This window comes from Euprymna scolopes, chromosome 32 (assembly GCF_053919585.1).
Source record: "Euprymna scolopes isolate OS-2025 chromosome 32, ASM5391958v1, whole genome shotgun sequence".
Lineage (NCBI taxonomy): Eukaryota > Metazoa > Mollusca > Cephalopoda > Sepiida > Sepiolidae > Euprymna > Euprymna scolopes.
In genome coordinates this window covers 5912501-5934181 of record NC_136513.1, presented here as the reverse complement: position 1 = coordinate 5934181, position 21681 = coordinate 5912501, and the positions used below count along the sequence as shown (strand labels likewise).

General features: G+C 32.7%; 1 protein-coding gene across 3 annotated transcripts in view; it reads right to left on the bottom strand.

Annotated features, from left to right (window-relative positions):
* LOC145256195 (HEAT repeat-containing protein 5B-like) overlaps positions 1-21681 on the bottom strand; it is a 292341-nt gene that overhangs the window by 8825 nt on the left and 261835 nt on the right. For all 3 annotated transcript variants that reach the window (XM_080114803.1, XM_080114802.1, XM_080114805.1), the window contains 11 exons: positions 21525-21643; positions 20073-20176; positions 17709-17786; positions 17397-17465; positions 13831-14007; positions 10918-11104; positions 10220-10492; positions 4898-5060; positions 3543-3655; positions 1915-2220; positions 2-226 (listed from right to left, as the gene is read on the bottom strand). In XM_080114803.1, coding sequence (XP_079970929.1) covers positions 2-226; positions 1915-2220; positions 3543-3655; positions 4898-5060; positions 10220-10492; positions 10918-11104; positions 13831-14007; positions 17397-17465; positions 17709-17786; positions 20073-20176; positions 21525-21643 — 1814 coding nt within the window. The remainder of the gene's footprint in view (position 1; positions 227-1914; positions 2221-3542; positions 3656-4897; positions 5061-10219; positions 10493-10917; positions 11105-13830; positions 14008-17396; positions 17466-17708; positions 17787-20072; positions 20177-21524; positions 21644-21681) is intronic.

Genomic DNA, 21681 nt, shown 5'->3' with positions numbered 1-21681 from the left:
CCTGGCTGAGAGAAATCCAATATGGTGGCCAGTGAACTCTGCAACATCTTCATCCAGTCATTGGCGACACTGTCATCTTTATTGAAATAAGAGGCGCACAGCATCTTGAGAGACTGCAGGCATGCAGATACAATGGTGGGGGATTTACGCTCAGCGGATCTGGCTGCAGTCTCTCGAAGAACACTGGTGATCAGATATAAAATAGTGGGGAGAATGGTAACACTGCCTGCAAAGAGAAAAAGGGAGAATCTTTTTGTAGCATTCCTTCTAAAATTACAAGAGTAATTTTTTTTGCTATAATGGGGTACTGCTGACACATTTGGAGATGACGCTAGAGCATCTCTTTCTTGCTTTGATAAAGTACAAAACCAACTTTAAAATCTAGTGGGAATGATCTCTTCTGTTCTCTATAAACTTTTTCTCACAGAAGAGAGATTGTAAAACTTTCTCTAATTATTATTTCCATGTTTTGAAGAATTACACTCTGGTCAAATAACAAACATTTTGGTTTTAATCAACAATGTATACAAGTGACAACATGTATTTCCACACATTAGTAGTGGTTCAGTTTGGAATCAAACACAATGCTTTGTTTGCTTCAGCTGGAAGATGTCGAAGCACTTGGCCAATTACATTTACAGATAAATTGTGTAACTCAATATTCCTGGAAGGCTAAATGAACTGAATAAAATGTGAACTTTTATTTTTTTGTAACGCTAACCTAATCAGTTTTTTCTGGTTCAAGAGTTGCATGTTTTAATGGAGTGGTATTTCGAGATCAGTCTAAGATTAACATGTACAACAACAAAATAAAACAAATACATTTACAAACTTGTCTGCTAATTCTTTCACTGCCAACCTAAAAAAAATGTATGCAATTAAAATTTCATTGGAACATTTGATCAGTGAAATACTGCTAAGTGTTAAAATGAAAAAAAAAAAAAATGTTCTGAATTTTTTTTTAGATTAATGATTTTTCGTATTAATCGGCCTAATGTTCTCATCTTGAGTGTTATTTGTACATAAAGATCACAGGTTATATTGACCGAAATGTTGGGCAAATAACATTAAAGATGAGAACAATAGTCTGATTAGTCCAAATAATATGAACACAAAAATAATAATTCTATACTAATGCTACACCTCTAGATCAGATTGGATTTAAAGCTCACAAAATTCATACTAGAATTGTTCATATGACAATGGTTAAAAGCATTGGTCAAACATCAGTTCCATGTGACAACCTTCTATAGGATGAAGGTGGCTGACAAACTAGGAACAATATATGGAATTAAATAAACAGTTCAGCTCAAAATTCTACACAAGTTCTGTTTTCAAAATGATACACTTGAAGAAGGCCAGTTGTTACATTGGCCAAAGTGTTGTGAATATAACAACCAAGATGAGAATAGCAGTTGGAATAGTTCAAATAATCTGGATAACTAACCATCTTGAATGTTTACTGCAGGTAATAGCATTCAGTAGGTGGCACTATGGGTTTATTTACATTGCAGTGAGTTTTCTCGTCTTTGAACCAACTTTATTCAAATAATAATCATCAGTTTACTGTCTGTCTTACATGCTATGTATTGGATGGCTTTTTAAAACTAACTTCTGGACTAACTTACCTTAGGCTCATTTTTTATTTAGCCTTTTTCAAGTCCTTTTTATCACTTTCTCCCATATTTTCCTTAACCTTACTCTATCAACTAATCCTGCTACCTCAACTGTTTTACATATATCATCATGAAAATTAAAAGTATATATAAAAAAAAAAAAACGATTGCATAGAGGGTTTTACTTTGATCATGTTGGCAAGCAGAGCAGAAAGATGAGATGTTTAAAACTTGAATTCAAAACAATACTACTAGTGCCATTAGACACCTAAGTGAAATGGCAATTGACTGAACTTACCAGCAGGAGAACAAAGGTTTGGTAGTTCAACCATAACCAACACAACAGAGGAAATCATCTGACATGCCTCATCTGTCATCTTAGTCAAGTGTGTTGGCACTTGGAAACCTGTGTTGGCAGCGGTGGGATTGAGGGCTGGGATTTGGCGCACCAATACACACAAACACACTTCCAAGGTGGCGTACACCACAGACTTGCCCATCACAATTTCACCGCTATCACCACCCTCGCCCATCGCGAAGCTGCTATCAATGGTATCCATAGATTCTGTACTGCCAGCTTTGCTTGGAGTTTGGCTACTTGTTTCTGAAAAGAGATTAACAGTAAATTTAGCTGCAAATTCTTTAATAGCATAGTTTTTAAATTGATGTAATATATATATATATATATATATATATATATATATATATATAAATAAACAGTAGAACCCTGAGAGACAGTGGCCCTAGGATATGGTATTTGCCCCACTTTATGGTGTTATTTATAATGTTATTTGATTATATACATGTGTATTATATACTGTACTGTATTTTGTTACTAATTTTTAATGCTGTATACCAGGGTTTTACTATATATATATATATATATATATATATATATATACATACACACAGTGTCTCAAAAAGTGCACGTATGTACTCAGACTTCAAATGATTATAAAACAGTAAATTGAAATAGCTTCGAATAAAGGCAATTACAACTTAAGAATCATGTTTGCATGTTTAAATTGATGATCATTATTGTTCAGAGAATGCTGATAACAGTTAAAGTCTGAGTATATTTCTTGAGACACTGTATTTATGACTTTTAGACACACATATACAAGAGTTAAAATAAAATTGACCATAAAAATGTTTGAATTGAAACATAAAATTAATTTTTATTTAAAATTTTGTTTTCAATACTTTAATTTTTTTTTGATAAAAATACATTATATAATTTTCAAATGAAAAAAATATTTCTTAATAACTACTTAAGCAAACTTTTATTATGAAATACATTATTAACTAATGACATATCCATACATTATTTCTTTAAACATGAAATTAAAAGTAAAAATCTTTTCAAATTAAAAAAAAAATTGTCTCAATTTTTAAATTATTTTTAATGTCAAATATATTACTTTTACTCTATATGCACACATTATGGCTATATATTCAATTTATTTCAATTTTTATGCTTTTGTTGATAATATCATTAAGCAAAAGATTTATTTAGTCCACATGACTAGGGATAGAGACTACCACAAAATGAAAATGAGAGGAGTTATTTGAACAGTTTTGAATCTCTCTAGACATATTGGCTAGTTAGCCAAATGATCTATGAAATTGTCTGCATTAAACAGTCACATTTCTAAGGCAGAGGTTTAAGTACCATACAAGACTCATAATCAACTTTGTGGTAGACTTTGTTTATCCCCAGCCTTGGGGGCTTAATAAATCAGTTAGTTATATTACTAGCAAAAAAAGAAAAGAAAGCATAATACGTAACATACTCTAGAAAATAATTTCATTTATATACATACATATACAAACACATATATATACAATAAATTTGATAATTTAATAAAAGACAAAAGAGTGAAATATAAAAATAAATCTGATTAGAAGAAAAGAGTTAATATTTACCTTTTGAATACTTTTTCTCGCTATCCAGATGTTCAAGACTGGCTTTAATCACTTGTCGGACAACATCCATAACCAACAAATGTGTTTGAACATTTTCCCTTGTCAAAAGGATTCTATGGTAAAAAAGCAAAAGAAAAAAGTAAGCAGATGATAATTAAATATTAATTGTTCAACAGGTTTCATAAATAGTGATTTCGTTTTGAATGCTGTATCTTTTTAAGACAAAGAATTTTTTTTTGACTATTATTTTACCAACATCAATATTTATATTTCAAAAAGTGAAAACATGAATTTCCTGGGCTACGGGCCATTTTGCTCAAGGTGTTAGCGGAGACAGTTGAGTATCCAGGTTAAAGTTGACAATTTTTTTTTTTATTATTTTAGAAAATGGTGAATGAGATTTTATTAAGTTGCCCATTTCAAGCAATGGAGGTGTGACGGGCAAAACTGCTGATCAACATGATTATAGATATGACCTTCCACTTTTTATTGAGAAGTCAAATATCCAAGTTGGACAATGAAACAGTTTTATAAGAAATATTTTCTTCATTAGTTGTTTTTTTGTTTTTTTTTTCAAATTAAGGCTGGGTAAAGAAGTCGGAAGTTAATGCTTGATGGCATATTGAGACTGAACAACTTTAGATTATACTGTCTTTATCGTTTTTCTTTCTGATTCTTTGTCTGACTACCAAAATGTATTAGACATTGTTTGATGATTTGCAACTTTACATGGTTGAAATACACAATGTGGCCAAGAGAATGAGCGTTGTATGAATCATTGAAGATGATCAACAATGAAACAAATGATGCTGTGAATGGGGAAGATTATATCTTACAACATCTGATATTTGGTTCAGACTAGTCTTGCAAAAGTTTTTCTGCGGCCATAAAAAACTGTAGGTTAGTATAAAAAGTACAGGCCAGAGTATAAAAGACTTTGCAGAAATGATCCCAACTTCCTCTTTCCAGAAACAAATTATCGGATGGACCTGTGCATGACAATTCCTTAACCCAAATCATGTCTTCTTATGACACATGCTGGACATTGTTTGACAACTTGCAGTCTTCGGTGCTCTGAAAGCATAATGTTGATCAGGAAACTAAATATTTAGAAATCGAGAAGGTTGCATTCAAGAACATAACATTTGAGTCCGCCTAGTCCTGTAACAAAATTTTATGCCATAAAAAATGTTTTTAGTTTAATACCTACTGCACTGTAAGGCAGTATACATATTGTAGACGGGGTGTGTGTGTGTGGGGGGGGGGAGAGTACAGAAGACCTTTGGAAAATAACCCCTTCCCACTGAACACTCACAAATACACACCTCTCCAAAAGAAAACATTCTGACACTGACCTGTGCATGACATTAAGTAATTCCTTGGCCAAAATCATGTCTTCTCCAATTTGTTTCCGTGGCCACTGAGTGTCGAGAAGAATGTGTAAGGCCCGCAGGCACGTGTTCACCGTTTCCTCAGCCAGAAGAGACGTAGGGCAGCACAACGACTCCATGCAAATTCCTAAAAAGAGAAAGGAAATATTTGAAATGAAATGAAAACAAAAATTCAAAAAGAAAATTTTACATTTATTTATATATTTCAACAACAACAACAGCAGCACACCTTGGACTTAAAGATTTTACTTGCAAGAAAAAAAAGAAAAAAAAACAGGTAATGGAACACTTTCATTTTCTGAAGATTAACCTGTAACTGATCGAAATATTTCAACTTAAGACAAAAAAAAAAAAAATTGAATTGTATTTTTCTTCCTTCTTTTAAAATATTTTGCATTTTTAACATGTTCTAAAAACAGTTTAATCTGTTTATTCAAGATTTTTAAATTCTTAATATCCTTCCAAGAGCTTTAATACCAATTTATTTTTTTATATATATATATATATATATATATATATACATACACACACACACACACACACTAGCATGGATACCTGGCATTGCCCAGGTAAACATGAAGTTTGGTTTGGACACAGCCGCTTACTCCATCGTTACTCCCACAACAATTTCAAAATTAAAAGAACGGGTAAAAACACAAAAATGTAACTGCCCCAAAAAAGAAGGATGTGAAAACCTCTACAATGAAGCTATTTTCTGGATATTGAGCACCTTTTGATGACTATATACCAGTTTAAGCAAACTTCTTTAATGCTGCCCCAGTCTAGAAAGCTTTCTCGTTACGGTCTGTCACAATGAAAACAAACTTAAAATAATTCAGTTTTAAAAATAACAAAGTATAATTTGTTTTAACAGAGTTATGACTTAGGAAAAATTAGCAGTAAACTGTTGATAACCCTGATTAAATGTTAAAACTGTAAAAAAAATAAATTTTTTAAAAATCTAAATGATACAAAGTTTATTTATTTTTTTGTTTTTTGTCATTGGATTGAAATTTTTGTTTCTTTTAAATAAAAACTTACCCTTCAGTCACCTTTGATAAAAACAATTAAATTAAAAAAAAAAAAAAAAAAAAAAAATTTTTTTTTTAAAAATCGAAATAAGGAAATTGCTTTTTTGTATTAATTACAAAACAACCTTGTTTAAATGAAAAAAAAAAAAGGGGCGCCGTTATATATACGCAAACGTCAAAACTAAAATTTACAAGGCAACCTCCTAATCTACTGGACCACAATGATGATTGCGAAATAATCAATTCAAAATATAATGCTTGATGCATGTGCAGTCTTTGAAGTCATTTAGAAAGAATTTTACTGACCCTCCTTTCATTTAAAACTTTATTTCTACAAAAAATAATTTAATTTTTTCCCTAAGAATTAAGTTATCAAGCTTATTATGTAAAGGAAAAGAGCTTAGATATTTATATTACTCCAAAAATTCAGTCACATCACAAAAATTCCAGAATACTAAATGATTTGGTTTGGTTGTTTTATGGTTTATAAACCATTTTCAGGTTATTTAATGCCAAATCCAATAATTTTATAAAAGTTTATGCTTCAAATTGCTTATATTTTCAAAAAATATTTATTCATGGTTTCGTTTGGTTGTTTTGTAGAGAAAAATTGCTGTTTTGTTTTTAGCTTTGCAGAACATGATTGAATTTTGCAAAGGGGGAAGAAAAAACCTCACCAATATTTAAATAAAAAAAAAACAATATCTTAAAACAGCTTGATCTAGTAGCACCAAAGAATACCAAATGATCTCAAATGTAAAATGATTTAGTATTTTGGGATTTTTATGGTGGAAATGAGTTTCTAAAACAATATGAATATATAAAAAATAAAATCTAAAAATATCTTTGGTTTAATTACTTGAAACTTGACGTTTCTGAATTTTTGAGATGAAGCTTGGTTATTCATATTTGGATTCATCAGACTACTGGTCTCATCTTGAGTGTTATTTTCACAATGTTTCGGTTGATGCAACTTCCAACTTTCTTCAGGTGTATCTTGTTAAACTCAAGAATGTTTCTGTCAAACTCAGGAATTTGGAGTTCAACAGAAACATTTCCACGTTCGACAAGATATACCTGAAGAAAGTCAGAGGTTACATCAACCAAAAATGTTATGAAAATTACATTCAAGAGGAGAACAGTAATCCAATGAATCCAAATAATACGAATACTTGAAACTTGTTTTATTTTCATTTTGTATGATGTTTCTTAATTAAAGTGAACGGCTAACATCTTGGAACATCATTGCCAACAGTTTTGTAAAATTTAATTCTCAAGCAACTTAAAAAAATTTTTTTACTTTAATTCATCCCAAATAAAGCACATTACCACTGAAACATAAGGGTCTACTGTGAATTAGGGATCATGTCTACAGAGGAGTAATACAGTCAGATGTTTGTTCACATTATATTTAAATTTCTGCATGTTGATACACTCAAAGAAACATGGAGGGAATTCCAAGGGCTAGCAATTTGAAGAAACAAGCTATTACAGTAGAAAGCCTTCAGGCATTTTGGAATCTCTACAGTGAAGGTGTGGGATTTTGTTGATTATCAAGTTAGTCAGAATATGACATCAAGTAGGTATCAGTGTGGTAAGTTTGTTAGAGCACATTCCACTGAAATACTTGTAAAACAAGCACAAGAATGCAACAATGGGGTGATGGAGCAAGGGCTGGAGCTTGGTTGACAGTGTGAGACCTATTAGATATTAGATATTCTTTTCTGTGCCCTGTCCAATAGTGAGAAACTCGTGGTTGATGCATCAACCCAGATGGGCACTTATGAAGTTTCAGACGATTATCCAAGGAAGATAATGAACAACTAAGTAAAAATAAGCAATTTTTTGCAAGGGATAAATTTGGGACACTAAAATAATCCATCAAACAATGAAACAATTTTAAGTAAAAAAAAATCTTGTCTTCACAAGAGCATCGTCCCAGAAATTGCATATATGTGTACATGTAACAATTTTTAACAACCATGTTGGTGTGGTATCTTCACCTCTCAAGAGTTTTGTGAAGCAACTGTTATAAGGACTATGAAGTGCTGTTAGTTGCTTAAGCCAGAAATGGGTAGGTTGTCTATGTCAGGCTTTTTGTAATACCTATGTGCATACATATTTCAGGTTCTTCAGAACATAGTAAATATTTAGCTATTCACTATGCTCTGAGGAATCTGGACTTTGAATAAAATTGAAGCTGAAACATGTATGCACACATGTAGTCAAGAATGTTGTTTGTATAAAGAAAAATTTATATTAAAATACAGCTCTACTTGTTATAGAGCACTATCTTATAAACACTAGCTTCATTGGATTAGCATTTATGAACCAACATCAACACTATATAAGCGTGTTTATAGAATTTGCTTTATTTTATTTGTTGATGTATAGAAATTCACAAACAGAATTTTCATCTACTACTTACAATCTTTTTCAGTGTAGAAAGAGATGTGTGTGGAGAGCAAGTCATAACATCAGTGAAATTGAGTAGAGCCAATGGAGAGGCATATACACGTGACTAGTTTATACTCACGGGGCACATGCATAATCAACATTCAACTGACTGCTGTCTATTCTCATCTGCCAATTTATACACATGTGCAAAGGAGGTATTAGTAACATTTTCAAAAACTGACTAAACTGGATGTGGAGAGCAAAATCATCGTAAATTGTACATCATTTTTGAAAGAAGGACAGAAGGGGAAATATATATATGTAATTGTTTACTATAATAATTATCAAATACCTACCTGTTTCATCCTTTCGAGAATCATCAGTGCCGGGTGTCACAATTAACACCAGTCGATAGATTTGAACCCAGCAACAGAAGCCATCTCTGGCTTCATTAGCAAGGACCCAATCCATTCGGCCACTGTTGGCCGCAAAAATACTGTTGAAATTTAAACATTTATTTTTAAATGTTTTTAACGTCTGTCAGAGTGATCTAATCATTATATGATAATCTGCGCATATGAGCTAAATTGACTGACTTTATTTTCAACTGAAAGTGTTCAATGATAAGAAATGAGTTTCTTAAAGAGGCTGACATAATTTACTAACTGACATTATTTACTATAATAATTATTAAATACCTACAGACACTAGTGTTTAATCCTTTCAGGAATTATCATTGTCACGATTAACACCAGTCGATAGATTCGAACCCGGCAACAGAATATATATAACTACTTCATTTACTCACATAAAATTAATATACGAAAGTATAGATTTATGCGTAAACTTTAAGTATTTACTTCAAAAGTGCTCAATACGTAGGTAGAGCTAGTTAGTAATTTATAAAATATATATGGCGATTAAGCTACACTGAATATTCCGCGTTTCATCCACTCTAGGACTCTCCAGCCTGAATATTCCGCATTTCATCCACTCTAGGACTCCTCAGACTTATGCGCGAATTCTGTGGTTGTTTATCGTTTTTATATGGCCGAATATTCAGTGTAGCTTAATCGCCATATATATTTTATAAATTTATATATATATATATATATATACACACACACACACACATACCAGAATTTTATTCCATTAAAAATGAGCAAAAGTTACAGCCCATTGAGTACTTTATGCAGAATAGATGGTTGAATATGGTTACATTTGTGCTAATTTTTATATTAAATACTTATCCCTAACTGTACATCAATTGGATACCATAATACTTAGTTCGGTGCACCTTATCATAAAGTCCATACAAAATTTTAACCAGATCAACTCAGTTTAAAAAGAAAAAGAAAGTGGAATAGACAGATATACAGACTAAGAGATATAATGAAGAAAATATATATATGCATAAAATCTTTAAATAAAATCTGACAAATGGAAAAAATGCAGATGTATGAAAAGAATAACAATCAACTTATACAGTAAAATATTTTTATAGATTTTAAAAAAGTTTCCCAAAAATTAGTGAAGATGTTATTTTAAAAAATTTACAATGACAGACATGATAAAAATAGAAGTGAGTAAATATAACAATGAGAAAGAAGATGGGGGGGGAAGGGAAAAAGGCACAAATTGGTTGAGATGACTGAGAAAAAACACATAGAAAGAAAAGAAAAGGAATATTCATGGTTTTAAAAGAGTAAGAAAAAAGAGGAAACATGTTTGTATGCATCTGAGACAGAAGAATGCTGCAAGGAAAGGTGCCCATAGTACGCCTCCCTTCATTCTTTGATCCATCCTTCATCAGTGTATACCCAAGTGTAATAAAAAAAAAAAAAAAAAAATTACTAACCCAGAATCAAATAGAGTCTATCTGAATTGACTTCTTCCGGGTTCATATTGGCTGGCATGGTGGCCGTGTATGGGATGTTCTTGGCAGTCTTCAACTCTTTACCGTCCTTTCCTTGTAGATCACTGTTGACACTAACAAACCCAGCCTCATTTAACCAAATGGATAAGGCATAGAGAATTGGAGGCCAAGATTTCTTGTAATGCATCCGGGACGAATCCATCGTCTCAGCCTGATAGAAAGTGCCTCCCTCGGGGGGAAGTTGACTTGAATATTCTGAGAAATTACAAAAAGAAATCAAAAAGTACAATTATTTAAAAAACAAACAAAAAAGTTTTTTTGATACATTGGACGCTTAATGTGTGTGTATGCACAACTTGTCTAAATATTCTGAAACTAAGAAACCAATATTCTAAAACTAAGAGACAAATTAATTTTAATGAAAAGTAATCTTTGAAATAAAGAAAATTTTACATTGTATATGGATGATGTATGTATGCATGTATACACTGTTGCAGTCTATTACATGATTTGTATATCATGTGTATGTGAGATTACATGTGCACATCATGTGAGTGACAAATAGGTAAAAATAGAGAAAATAAATGAAAAAGAGAGGTAGGTAAAGAAATGACATGTAGACGCAGAGAGGTATATATATAAATAAATAAAAGAGAGATGGGGAGGGAATGCCTACTGACCAGGTGGAAGTGAGAGCAGTGCATAATCTTTCAAAGCGGACATCCAGTGTTCACTCAAGTTCGACAATTCCGGTTGCACCAAACTAAGCAAGCTCTCTACAGGATACTCTTGGACTTCCCTCTCGTTGATTTTGCCATTGGCTGGCTTGGCCTTTTCCTTTTCACGATTCACAGCAACTATGTACACCTGGGAATATAAAGACAGAAACAGAGTTAGAAAGAAATGGGGTGAACGTATATTTATCGACAATTGCTAAATCCCACCTTTTTAAATGATTTGATTTGTCTAATTACATGGCCTATCAGATAAACCTTTTTATGGGTTAATTTAATGCTTCAGAAAACTACAAAGTAATTTACTATGTTCTGCAGCTTTGAAAAATATAGTAAATAAAACTAAATCAGTATTTTTTGTACCCAGACTCCCACTAGGAACAGCTAACAGTACCTACAAAAAGTTGAGAATCAACTAATCTTTAAATGGCAGACTTTGGTAGACAAATGAACCAAACAAAAATACTGTCTTCAACAATCAAGACCTTTAGCAAACACTGATTATCGCAATGGGGAGTTAGCTTCCAATGGAAACCAACTAGCACTAAGCAATAGGCTAGTTGCTGAACTGATCAATAGACAAAATACACCTGCTAATATCAAGTAAAAAATGCCATGAATTGAATCATTTGCATAACTAGATGTGGCGCACTTTGTTGTCCTGGACGTTTGTCTACAATCACTTGAGATAATCACAGATACTTTTCCATTGCAAGCACAGCATAAGTGGATCATGCTTCAACTGGCTTGGGCAACCATTATCACCAGAGGCAGTAAGCAAGTCATTGTTGTATGTATTCCATTACAAATGAATTTTGAGGAAAATAAATAGCACTCCATCCCCAAAGGACGAAAGATGTTAAGTGTTGATTTTCACTTATTTGCTTGAAAATAGACACAAAATCCATGGCTCATCATCATATTATTCAGTTCAACATCTGTTTTACATTCTGGCATGTGTTGGAAAACTTAAGTTGACTTCCAAACAGACTTATTTTTGGTCAGGTTTTTATTCATCCCCTTTCTCTCTAGTCTATTCTCATCACTTCTTCCCATGTTTTATTGGTTTTATTCTGTGAATTAAATCCGCTACTTCATTTATGCAGATTTCATGTTTATTATTATAGAGCCAATATTCTACTGATTATTGTACCCAATATATTATTATAGAGCCAATTCTCTATTGATTATTATATTGTACCCAATATATAGTAGTGATTTCAAAAGTAAAAAAAATGACTTCAGCGTCATCAGCTAGAATTGCAACGAAAACATGTAGCTCTCCAGCCTTATTACTGTTAACTAAGCCCATAAACTTAAAAATAATGTTGTTAAAAGTATAAATGTATATTTGTGCACATGTAAAAGTAACAGTCAATTTACTCCTGCCAAGTTCAACTGTTTTTTTTTTTTCAATTTTGACTCCATAGCAGCTATTTTACTGGCTAAAAAAAACCCCAAAAAACAAAAAAAATCAAATTTGTTCCACAGCTCCAAATTCCCTACATATCAAGTTTCAAATCTGTAGATCAAAAATTGACAGAGGTGTTTGGTAGAGACTGTCCTGCACACTGACAGACAAGGTCACTTTCATATATATACTAGTAGGCTGCCTGGTGTTGTAGAATGTTCTTAAATATAGTTTCATTTATGGAGATTTTGTATTATTATAGAGCCAAAATTCTATTGATTATTATAGTGTGTCAATATATAGTAGCGATTTCAAAAAAAATAAAGAACGAGTGCAATCAGTAAGAATTGAAACAAAAACATACAACTCTCCAGTCTCTGAGCCATGCTCATTTGCATATACATAGTTAAAGAAAAAATAAAATAATGTTGTTTAACCTATAAATATAGACTTCTGCATGCAAACAGGTTCAAATGACTATTCCTGCGAAGGTCAACTGTTTTGTTTACAATTTTGACACCTTAGCAGTAACCTTACCAGTTAAAAAGACAAATGGAAAGTGTGCTACAAGTCCAAATACTCCATATAACAGATTTAAACTCTGTAGATCAAATATTCAAAGAGGAGTTTGGTAGAGACTTTTTGCAAAGACACCAACAAGGTCACTTTTATGTATATATATTTTTTTTGGTATGCCAGAACATTTTCATCTTAAATTCTACAAATTATGCACAATGTAGAAAGTATACATAAAAAATTAAGTATTAAGTGAAACCAATAGTCTAATAAGAAACCATAAAAAATGAATAAGTAATTAATGAATAATCGTTTTTCAAAGGAATATGCAAGTTAGTTAACCTTCATGTAGTCGCTTGCATATTCAGAACTGAGTATATTAAGAAGTTTGTTTTAATAATTTTAAGTGGAAAAAGAAAGTAGGCTTTTAATATCAATGTCAGAGCAAAAATAAAAGACCTAAACTTTACAGATTATATATATATATATATATATATATATATATATATATATATATATTCTGACATTACAGTAAAGGTATTTGGAAGAGTATATTTTATTTTAATTAAAAGAGTGGGGGCACTATCATTACCGTGAAGTTTGTATTAAGGTAGCACTCTGGTTAGTGAAGTAATCTACTAGTGGGAGTCGTGTTTTAAGTCTGAAGAGATTGAGCATACGGGAGGGGGACATATGCCTGGTGGTAGTAAGAGCATGTAATGTCCAGTAGGGGCAATGCCGTATGTCATTGGTGGAGGGCATGTTACTGGTTTTGCAGGTCTTCTAGCTCCAAATAAAATAGTAACGACAAAGTGATCATTTCCAGTGGGTTTTGCATTTTTCACATAAAAAAATGCTTATCTCCCCCAGACTTTCAGAACAATTACTTTTCTCAATTTTATTTTGAGTTTACAAATTGCTTGGTTTCTTACCTCAGCCCATGCTTTAAGGACAGATAATTTCTCCATAGTTGATGCACTCTCGTTGTAAAGCAATGGAGAATATTTGCCTGTTTTTAACTTGGCCAGGGAGGACACCAATAATTGGTGGACACGTCTCAAGTCATTGAGGTCCCGGGCCACACCACTACCAATCCAAGTACTGCACACCTGAAGAAAAAAAAATCATTAATAATCACCAAAAATAGACATGTTAAAACATTCACAGCAAAAACTTGTCTAATTAAAACAACTGTCAATATTTTTCCCACTCTCTAAAACTTGACGAAAACTCCATGAGCAATGTTTATTTCCTAGAACTGTCCATCTATGAAACAATACCATGAGACTGCTTCCCAACTAACTATAATATGGTTGTTTTCAAGTCTAATGTAAATAAGTTCTTGTTGAGCCACCCTCTTCTATAATTAAACCCTATCCAAGTTCCACTATTACTGATCATCATGATGTTTTCTCACTGTTTACCCAACACTCATTAACCTTTAAGCTAGAGTGATCTCCAGGCTTTGATAAACGGTAACCCCTAAGGAAAAAAAAAAATGTTTTGTAAAGAGGGATCTCCAATTCTTTAACTAGTTGTTTTTGTGAACTATCTTCAGAGGAAAAAACACCTCCCCCCCTATTTCTAAAGATCATACAGGATGTTTAGCTCTAGCAAAATTCTGGCAACAATTGCCTACCATCAATTTTCAAATCCCTCCCATATCACACCAATCAACTATCTATCTACTTTTCAATGGGATTCTAGTTGATCCAAAAGCTATCCCCGAGAATCATCAAAGATAAATTGTATTTTGTGAACTATCTGTGCAGATGTGAATAAACAATTGTTATACATAAAATGAAATTTTTTTCTAATCAACACCAGTTGTAGCAATAAATAAAAATGTAATCAAAATCTATTTGAATCACAATTACTTTTGCCAATGATCAAATAACACTAACCTATCTAAAATAAATGCTAAAGTCAGGCTCATTTCTCGCATTAACGGTGAAGTCAAAATGCATTATTTCAAGTTAATTCAAGTTTACACAATATCAACACTATTTATCAATGAGTCTTTTGATCTAAATTTAAGCTTTGTTTTATCTTCTTGTGGACAAATGGTTAGCAAGTCAATAGAATTCAGAAATGCTGATGATAGTGGGTTCTCTTTCTTAGTTATTGTAAAAGGGGAGTTGATTCATGCAGTATTTTTGTCTTCTTTCCAAGCGCATTCTTTGGAGAGGTGGACTTGATTATTCATTTCTTTTTGATCATATCGAACAGATGAATGGACTTGTATCGAAATTACCAATATATATATATATATATATATATATATATATATATATATATATAAATTTGTTATTATTTGGACTATTGTTCTCATCTTAGTTTTTCCGCAACATTTCAGCCGATGTAACTCCGTCTATTTTTTGTATTATTTGGATTGTTTGGACAAATAATCCAAATAATAATTATCAAACCTTATCTCAAAAATAAACAAACATCATATAAAAAAGACGGAATGAACACGGATTTTATTATTAAAAAAAAAAAAAAAAAAGACTCCGCGCAATTTTTTACCGTTCACTATTTAGTCCAGTGTGAATGCACCTGAAGATGGTCGGAGGTTACATTGGCCGAAACATTGTAGAAAAAGCAACCAAGATGAGAACAATAATCCAAACAATCCAAAAAATGTATTTAAAAGTTTGGTTTCAAGTTTTTTTTAAATACAGAATTTTGCGTAGTGACAGTGAGCTAGGGAGGCAATCCATCTAGAACTAAAACTAAATTTTATTTGTTTATCTCCATGAAGAGTGGATGATGCCATTGTTTTGTGATGCAATCAATAAAACAGAGGTATGGGGGGATAACCGTGTACAAAGTGAAGACATTATCCAACAAACAAGAGAGGGGAAGAAAGGATCGTTTATGACATTTTATCGGTTGCTTATCATATTTAGTTTCAAATCTATTTTATGTATTAGCATTTCAAAATTGACTTCTTATCCTATTTCTGGCCAGGCCTTTATATATCCCTCTTCTTCTAAAACCCATCCTTATCACTTCCCCAAGTTTTCCTTTGCCTGCCAACTGAATCCACAACCTCAACTTATCTGTATCTACTAATCCAAGGACTCTCATCCATTGTTTCAAAGTGGTCATACCATCAAAGTCTCCTGTTCTGCACACATCTCCCTATACTGTCTATTAATCCTCTGAGGTCATCAGATCTAAGCCTGTTTTTAAGACTCGCATTACGCATCCATTGTATTATTCTCATTATTTCCCTCTATGAAACACATATCATCAACTCGATCAAAGTGTTTGATCAACTAGAGTTAGTTTTCTAGTACAAAAAAAATAAAAACAAACAAAAACTTGATTATTTGAATGAGAGCAATAAATAGGCATCATCATCACTATAATGTCAATTTTACATGCTGACAGGTGTTGGGCAGCTTTTAGAAATTAACTTCCAAAATAAGCTATCTCTGCCAGGTTTTTATGCCTTATTCCCTCAAAAGTATTCTTCCCACATTTTCCTTCTAACTGATTATTTTATAGTAATAACACTGTACAACACTCCAAAAAAGTACCTGACATCTGTGACCATTTTTATATGTACAATGGCATGGAAAATCCATTACTGGTCTTCTTTTTGTCAAATTAGGTACAGTTTTTTTTCCCCCCAAAAAAATTGTCAAATTTTACAGAGAATCTTAGTGATGTTAGTGTTGAACATAATGAGAGATTCCACCTGAATATTTCAGTGATGGGAAAAAGTTTTTGAAGGAAAATGGAACCCTGGCATGTTGGCAGACTACTGCTGGAATATAAAAAAGGAGGATGACACTGAACACAAGAGGGTTAAAAGGATAAATTTTGTTTAAACTGACAATTCCGTGTCATTCATTCATAACCAATAATAATAAAATATGATTTATAGTACATGAAAACGGTGCATAATAGAGAAATAAAAGTCAGGTTTAGTATCGGGGTACTTTTTTTTTTTTTTTTTTTTTTAACACTAAAACAGGTCTTATGTGCCATGTTCTTTTAAACCTGGAATTTGTTGCACTATTTTTTTTATCTGATATAATATTTCCATGTAATTCACATAGTTTATATATTTAGTTTTCATTTCTAAGTTCTTCCAAACATTTTCAACTGTTTTTAGGAAGACATAAAAACGTCTACTTTTTGTTTATTTTTGTATTGTTTGCGCTGTTGATCAGCTGTTTTAGTTTATCACATATCAATTTTTTGACAAATTTAGACATTAAAGTTTTTAATATTTTTAATGTAAATATATGTGTATAGCATCAAACAGCACGTATTCACGCCAAATAAGAGGCGAGCTGGGAATAATGACAAAGTATTTTAACGCAAAATAATTAAACATATTTAACGTGTACTTTATGTTGGTGCACAGATGCAAGTATATACAAGTGTGATGTGTATATATGCATATGAGTGATGTGTGTGTATGCATATGAGTGATGTGTGTGTGCAAATTTATTAAGCTTTCTAAATTATGTCAATTTACCTCACATGCAGCTGCAGTAACATCCGACGGGGTATCTGGGGAAAAAGCAGGTCGAAGAGCAGCACCAACCTAGAATGAGAGAATGAAATGAATATAAAATAGAACCAATTTCAGAACAAATATAAGTCAATATTCGATATAAAATATCTGCAATGTAATTGTCTCGAATAATCTCCAACCCTGCAAAGTAGTTGCAACCTAAATACACAATTAAAAAACTATTGCAAATAGAGAAAATCCAATACCATAAATCATTTTAAACAATACCATTTCTCAGTTAACTGTTTGATTCATTATGTAAATAAAACTTACCTGGGCTTGAAACTGCTCCAAAATAACATGACCAGGAAACTCGGGTTCAGGAACTTCAGCAAATTTTAAAATTATATCCTACAAAATAAAATGATGGCAGCTATAAAGAAACATCCATGTGAAATAAAAACTAAAAATTATTATTGATCAGAGTATTTTCAAGTAAATTTATTTTTTTATGTTGATTGAGGAAAAGTATGAATTTTATGATCTGATCTGTGGTTGGAGGGCATGATTCATTTGATGATTCAGAGATGGTAAACAGAAATAATCTGTTTAGTCCTTAAGCTAATACAAGTTTCTGAGTTTTTTTCAGATAGGAAACAATTCAAATTTATATATATATATATATAAATATAAAGAAAGTCTGCCCTAACTAGAAGACTTTTATGTTTAAGCCTAATATTCTTTTAAATATGATATAAAAATAACTTAAAAGTTTTATTTTAATCAACACAGGGAATTAAAACCAACTTGCACATTTCATTATACATCTAATGACAAAATTATATAAAAAATTAACATTCATTTTCAATATGATATACATATAAAATATACATATAAAAAATCTTAGTAAAATATTTAATCATAATATTCTTTATCATTAAGTGTATTGCTATTTGACTTTCCATTGGATTATTTCAGTGACATGAAGTAGGCAGCCCTCTCTCTCTCCTAATCAGCTGAGGAGAGCGATTCATCATCAGAGGTTCTTGCAGGTGTTTTTTTTTTGAAGTTGAACTGGTCATCTACACATAGTATCGCACACATTGTCAAAGTGCAGTCATTTTCTTACACTGACAGATGCAAATCCCCCATATTTCCTCCTATAACAGACAACACGTTATGCAACATACAAATATCTGTGCGTGAGGTCACCAAGCTAATCAAGAACCTTGATTCCAGTAAAGCAACTGGTCCTGATGGCATTCCAATTATAGTGTTGAAAAAGCTTTAACCTTGGCCCCATACTTACAAAAGTGTTTAAGCGTTGCCTTAAGAAGGGCTTCCCAACACTCTGGAAAACCTCATCAGTATGCCCAGTATTTAAGAATTCAGGTGATAAATCATCTCCCTCTCAGTACAAACCAATAAGTCTCCTGTGTGTCATGAGTAAGTTCCAGGAATCCATATTAAATAAAGAAGTAGCCAACCACCTCAGCAGAAATAACCTTCTTAGTGACATGCAATATGGTTTCCGTTCTGCTAGATCTACAGCAGATGTGCTAACGGTTATATCTCATAATATTAATGAATCTCTCTACAAAGGCTTCCTTTCTAGGGCAATTGCTCTTGACATATCAAAGACTTTCCATAAGGTATGGCATAAAGGCCTACTTCACAAGATTTCCAGCTACGGTATAACTGGAAATGTTTTCTTAATTACTAAATCGCTTCTCTCTGATAGGCTCATAAGAGTAGTGGTTGATGGGCAGAAATCAGTGGCCCACAATATTAATGCTTGAGTCCCTCAGGGGTCCATCCTGGGCCCAACTCTCTTCCTGATCTACATCAATGATCTCCCAAAACATATACTTAAATCATTCGTTGACATCTATGCTGATGACACGATCATCTATGGCAACATATCAAAGGCCGTAAATAACAAAGTTCTCTCTGATTCTCTCTCCTCTGATCTTGAGCGCGTGGTACAGTGGGGAAGCAGTGGTTGGTTACTTTTAATGCATCTAAAACCAAGCTCCTATCTTTACATCATCAATGTTCTGATCCCCATCTGGCATCAATTGAAATGGATGGCCCTCATCTTGGGGAGGCTCCATGTTTTGACAAGCTTCTGGGATTGACCTTTACTCCTGATCTGAAATGGAACACGTATATCAAGTCTGTTGCCAAGGTCGCTGGCAAAATGGTAGGATTCTTCTACCGTTCCAGAAGATATTCTCACTGCTGATGCAATTCTCTATCTATATAAAAAGCCACATACGTCCAAGGATGGAGTACTGCTACCCCATCTAGGCAGGAGCTGCTAAAAACAGCCTATCCCGCCTTGACAGAGTACAAAATAGACTTCGTGGCTTAGTGGGGGATGCCCTTTTCTCTTCCCTGCAACCTCTCTCCCACAGAAGAGACGTTGCGAGCCTGTCTTTGTTTTATCGTTTTTTTCCATGGCAAGTGCTCGTCTGAGCTCCAATCTCTGCCCCCCCCCTCGCCAATATTTCACGCCTAGCTGAAACCACTGTCAAAAATATATTATCCCCTTGATTACTGTACACGCAATAACCCTTATCCCCGAGTGGCTTCCGGGCCTGGATAAGTGGTGACTACCATGTAAAAAGAAAAAAAAAGTGTCCTTAGAATTAAAATCAGAAATCCTTTTCTGCACAGAGAATGAAAGCTACTCACTTGTAGGGCAGCTAGGCCAGCTAGCCGTAATTGGTTACTGTCCGAGGTAGCTGCCATAAATGCCATCCTCACAAGCTCAGACAGATGCAATACCAAATAATTACCTGAAACAGAAATAAAGTTGTTTGTTAGAGGGGGGAGGGGACAGAAAACAAAAGATTAGACAGGAAATTAATTCTTATGAAATATAAAAACATTCTAGGATTTGGATTTTAAAAAAAAAATAATGAAATCAGTATAATTTTATTATTATTATTTTTTTTTTTTTTTAAAAACACAATTTATCTTTTGTTTTTATTTTTATTTTTTATGGATTTGATATTGTTGCTATTTACATGTTATGGATTTTTTTTTTTTTCTTATCTAGAACAGATGGACTGTTTCTTACTTTTTGAAACAATGATGAACAATTCTAAAGGAGATGTTAGGAATACACATTTATTAAAAAAGTGCTCTGTTTTCATACATAATAAAGGGATATGCTGCTAATTGCATGTGTTAGATTTATGTAACAATTAAGGCCTGTTTAAACTAACAGCAAGGGGTTGGGATTTTACTTTTTTCTCCTATTTAATGTCACTTTGCTCTATTTCAAGGGTTAAATGTTTTCTGATATTATGTAAGCTCACTCTCCAGTTCTTGCAATCCAGTGGATCAAATGTCTCTAGATTTTAATATATGTTGTCTTGTCTAATCACCCTCTTCCAAGTTTTCCTTAGCCTGTCAACCTTCCTGTGATTTAAGACATTGATGCTTCTGCAACGATTTATCCTGAAAGATAAATGTTACACATGACTAGGTCATCGCAATTAATATATCCTTAGGATAACCTTTATGCTGGACATATCCTCTGCTATGCTAAATTTGGTCAGATTTCACACTCCATCTAATCATGAATCTCTTTACTTGTTGAAAGACAAATCCAATCCTGGATCTCCAGTTATTTACTGCTCATTTTCCCTTCGTATAAGTCTACCAAGTGTCTGAGGAAGAAACCACCACTCAAAGCCCTGATTTACTGACCTCGTTTCACGGTCATTGGCTTCTAAGCAATGTTCATATTTTAATACTTCTAAGAATAATTACTGTGAATATTGAATGATTAATAAAACAATGCAACTCCTAATGGAGTTGTTAAAATTCAATCCTTTTCATAATCTAATTATATTTTGTAAAAATAAGTCTGCTTGGCTTGCCTATCATGTTTCCTTCATTAACAGTTTCTCTTTCATCACTGTTCAATTAGCACATCTGGATATGTGTGAAATAGTCAATAACTGACAAAATCCTCTTATGGCACAGCTCTGATTCTGGCTGTGATGGCCATCTTCAGTTCAGGAATAGTCTGAGGACTGTTTTCATAGATGAAAAAAAAAAAAAAAATTGGTGGTGGTGTGGTGAATATGGGACCAATATAACAGTCATTATGATATTGAGAAATAGAAGACTTACTTTTTCCATTCAGTTTTCGAAGTTCTCTCGCTTTAATCAAATCAAACTGCCCTTCCTGGCCTTCACAAGTTGAGATGATTTTCCGAAGACAATCTGTGGCAAACACACGAGTCGGCCATCTTTAAAAAAATATATATATATTTAAAAAATCTTAGTA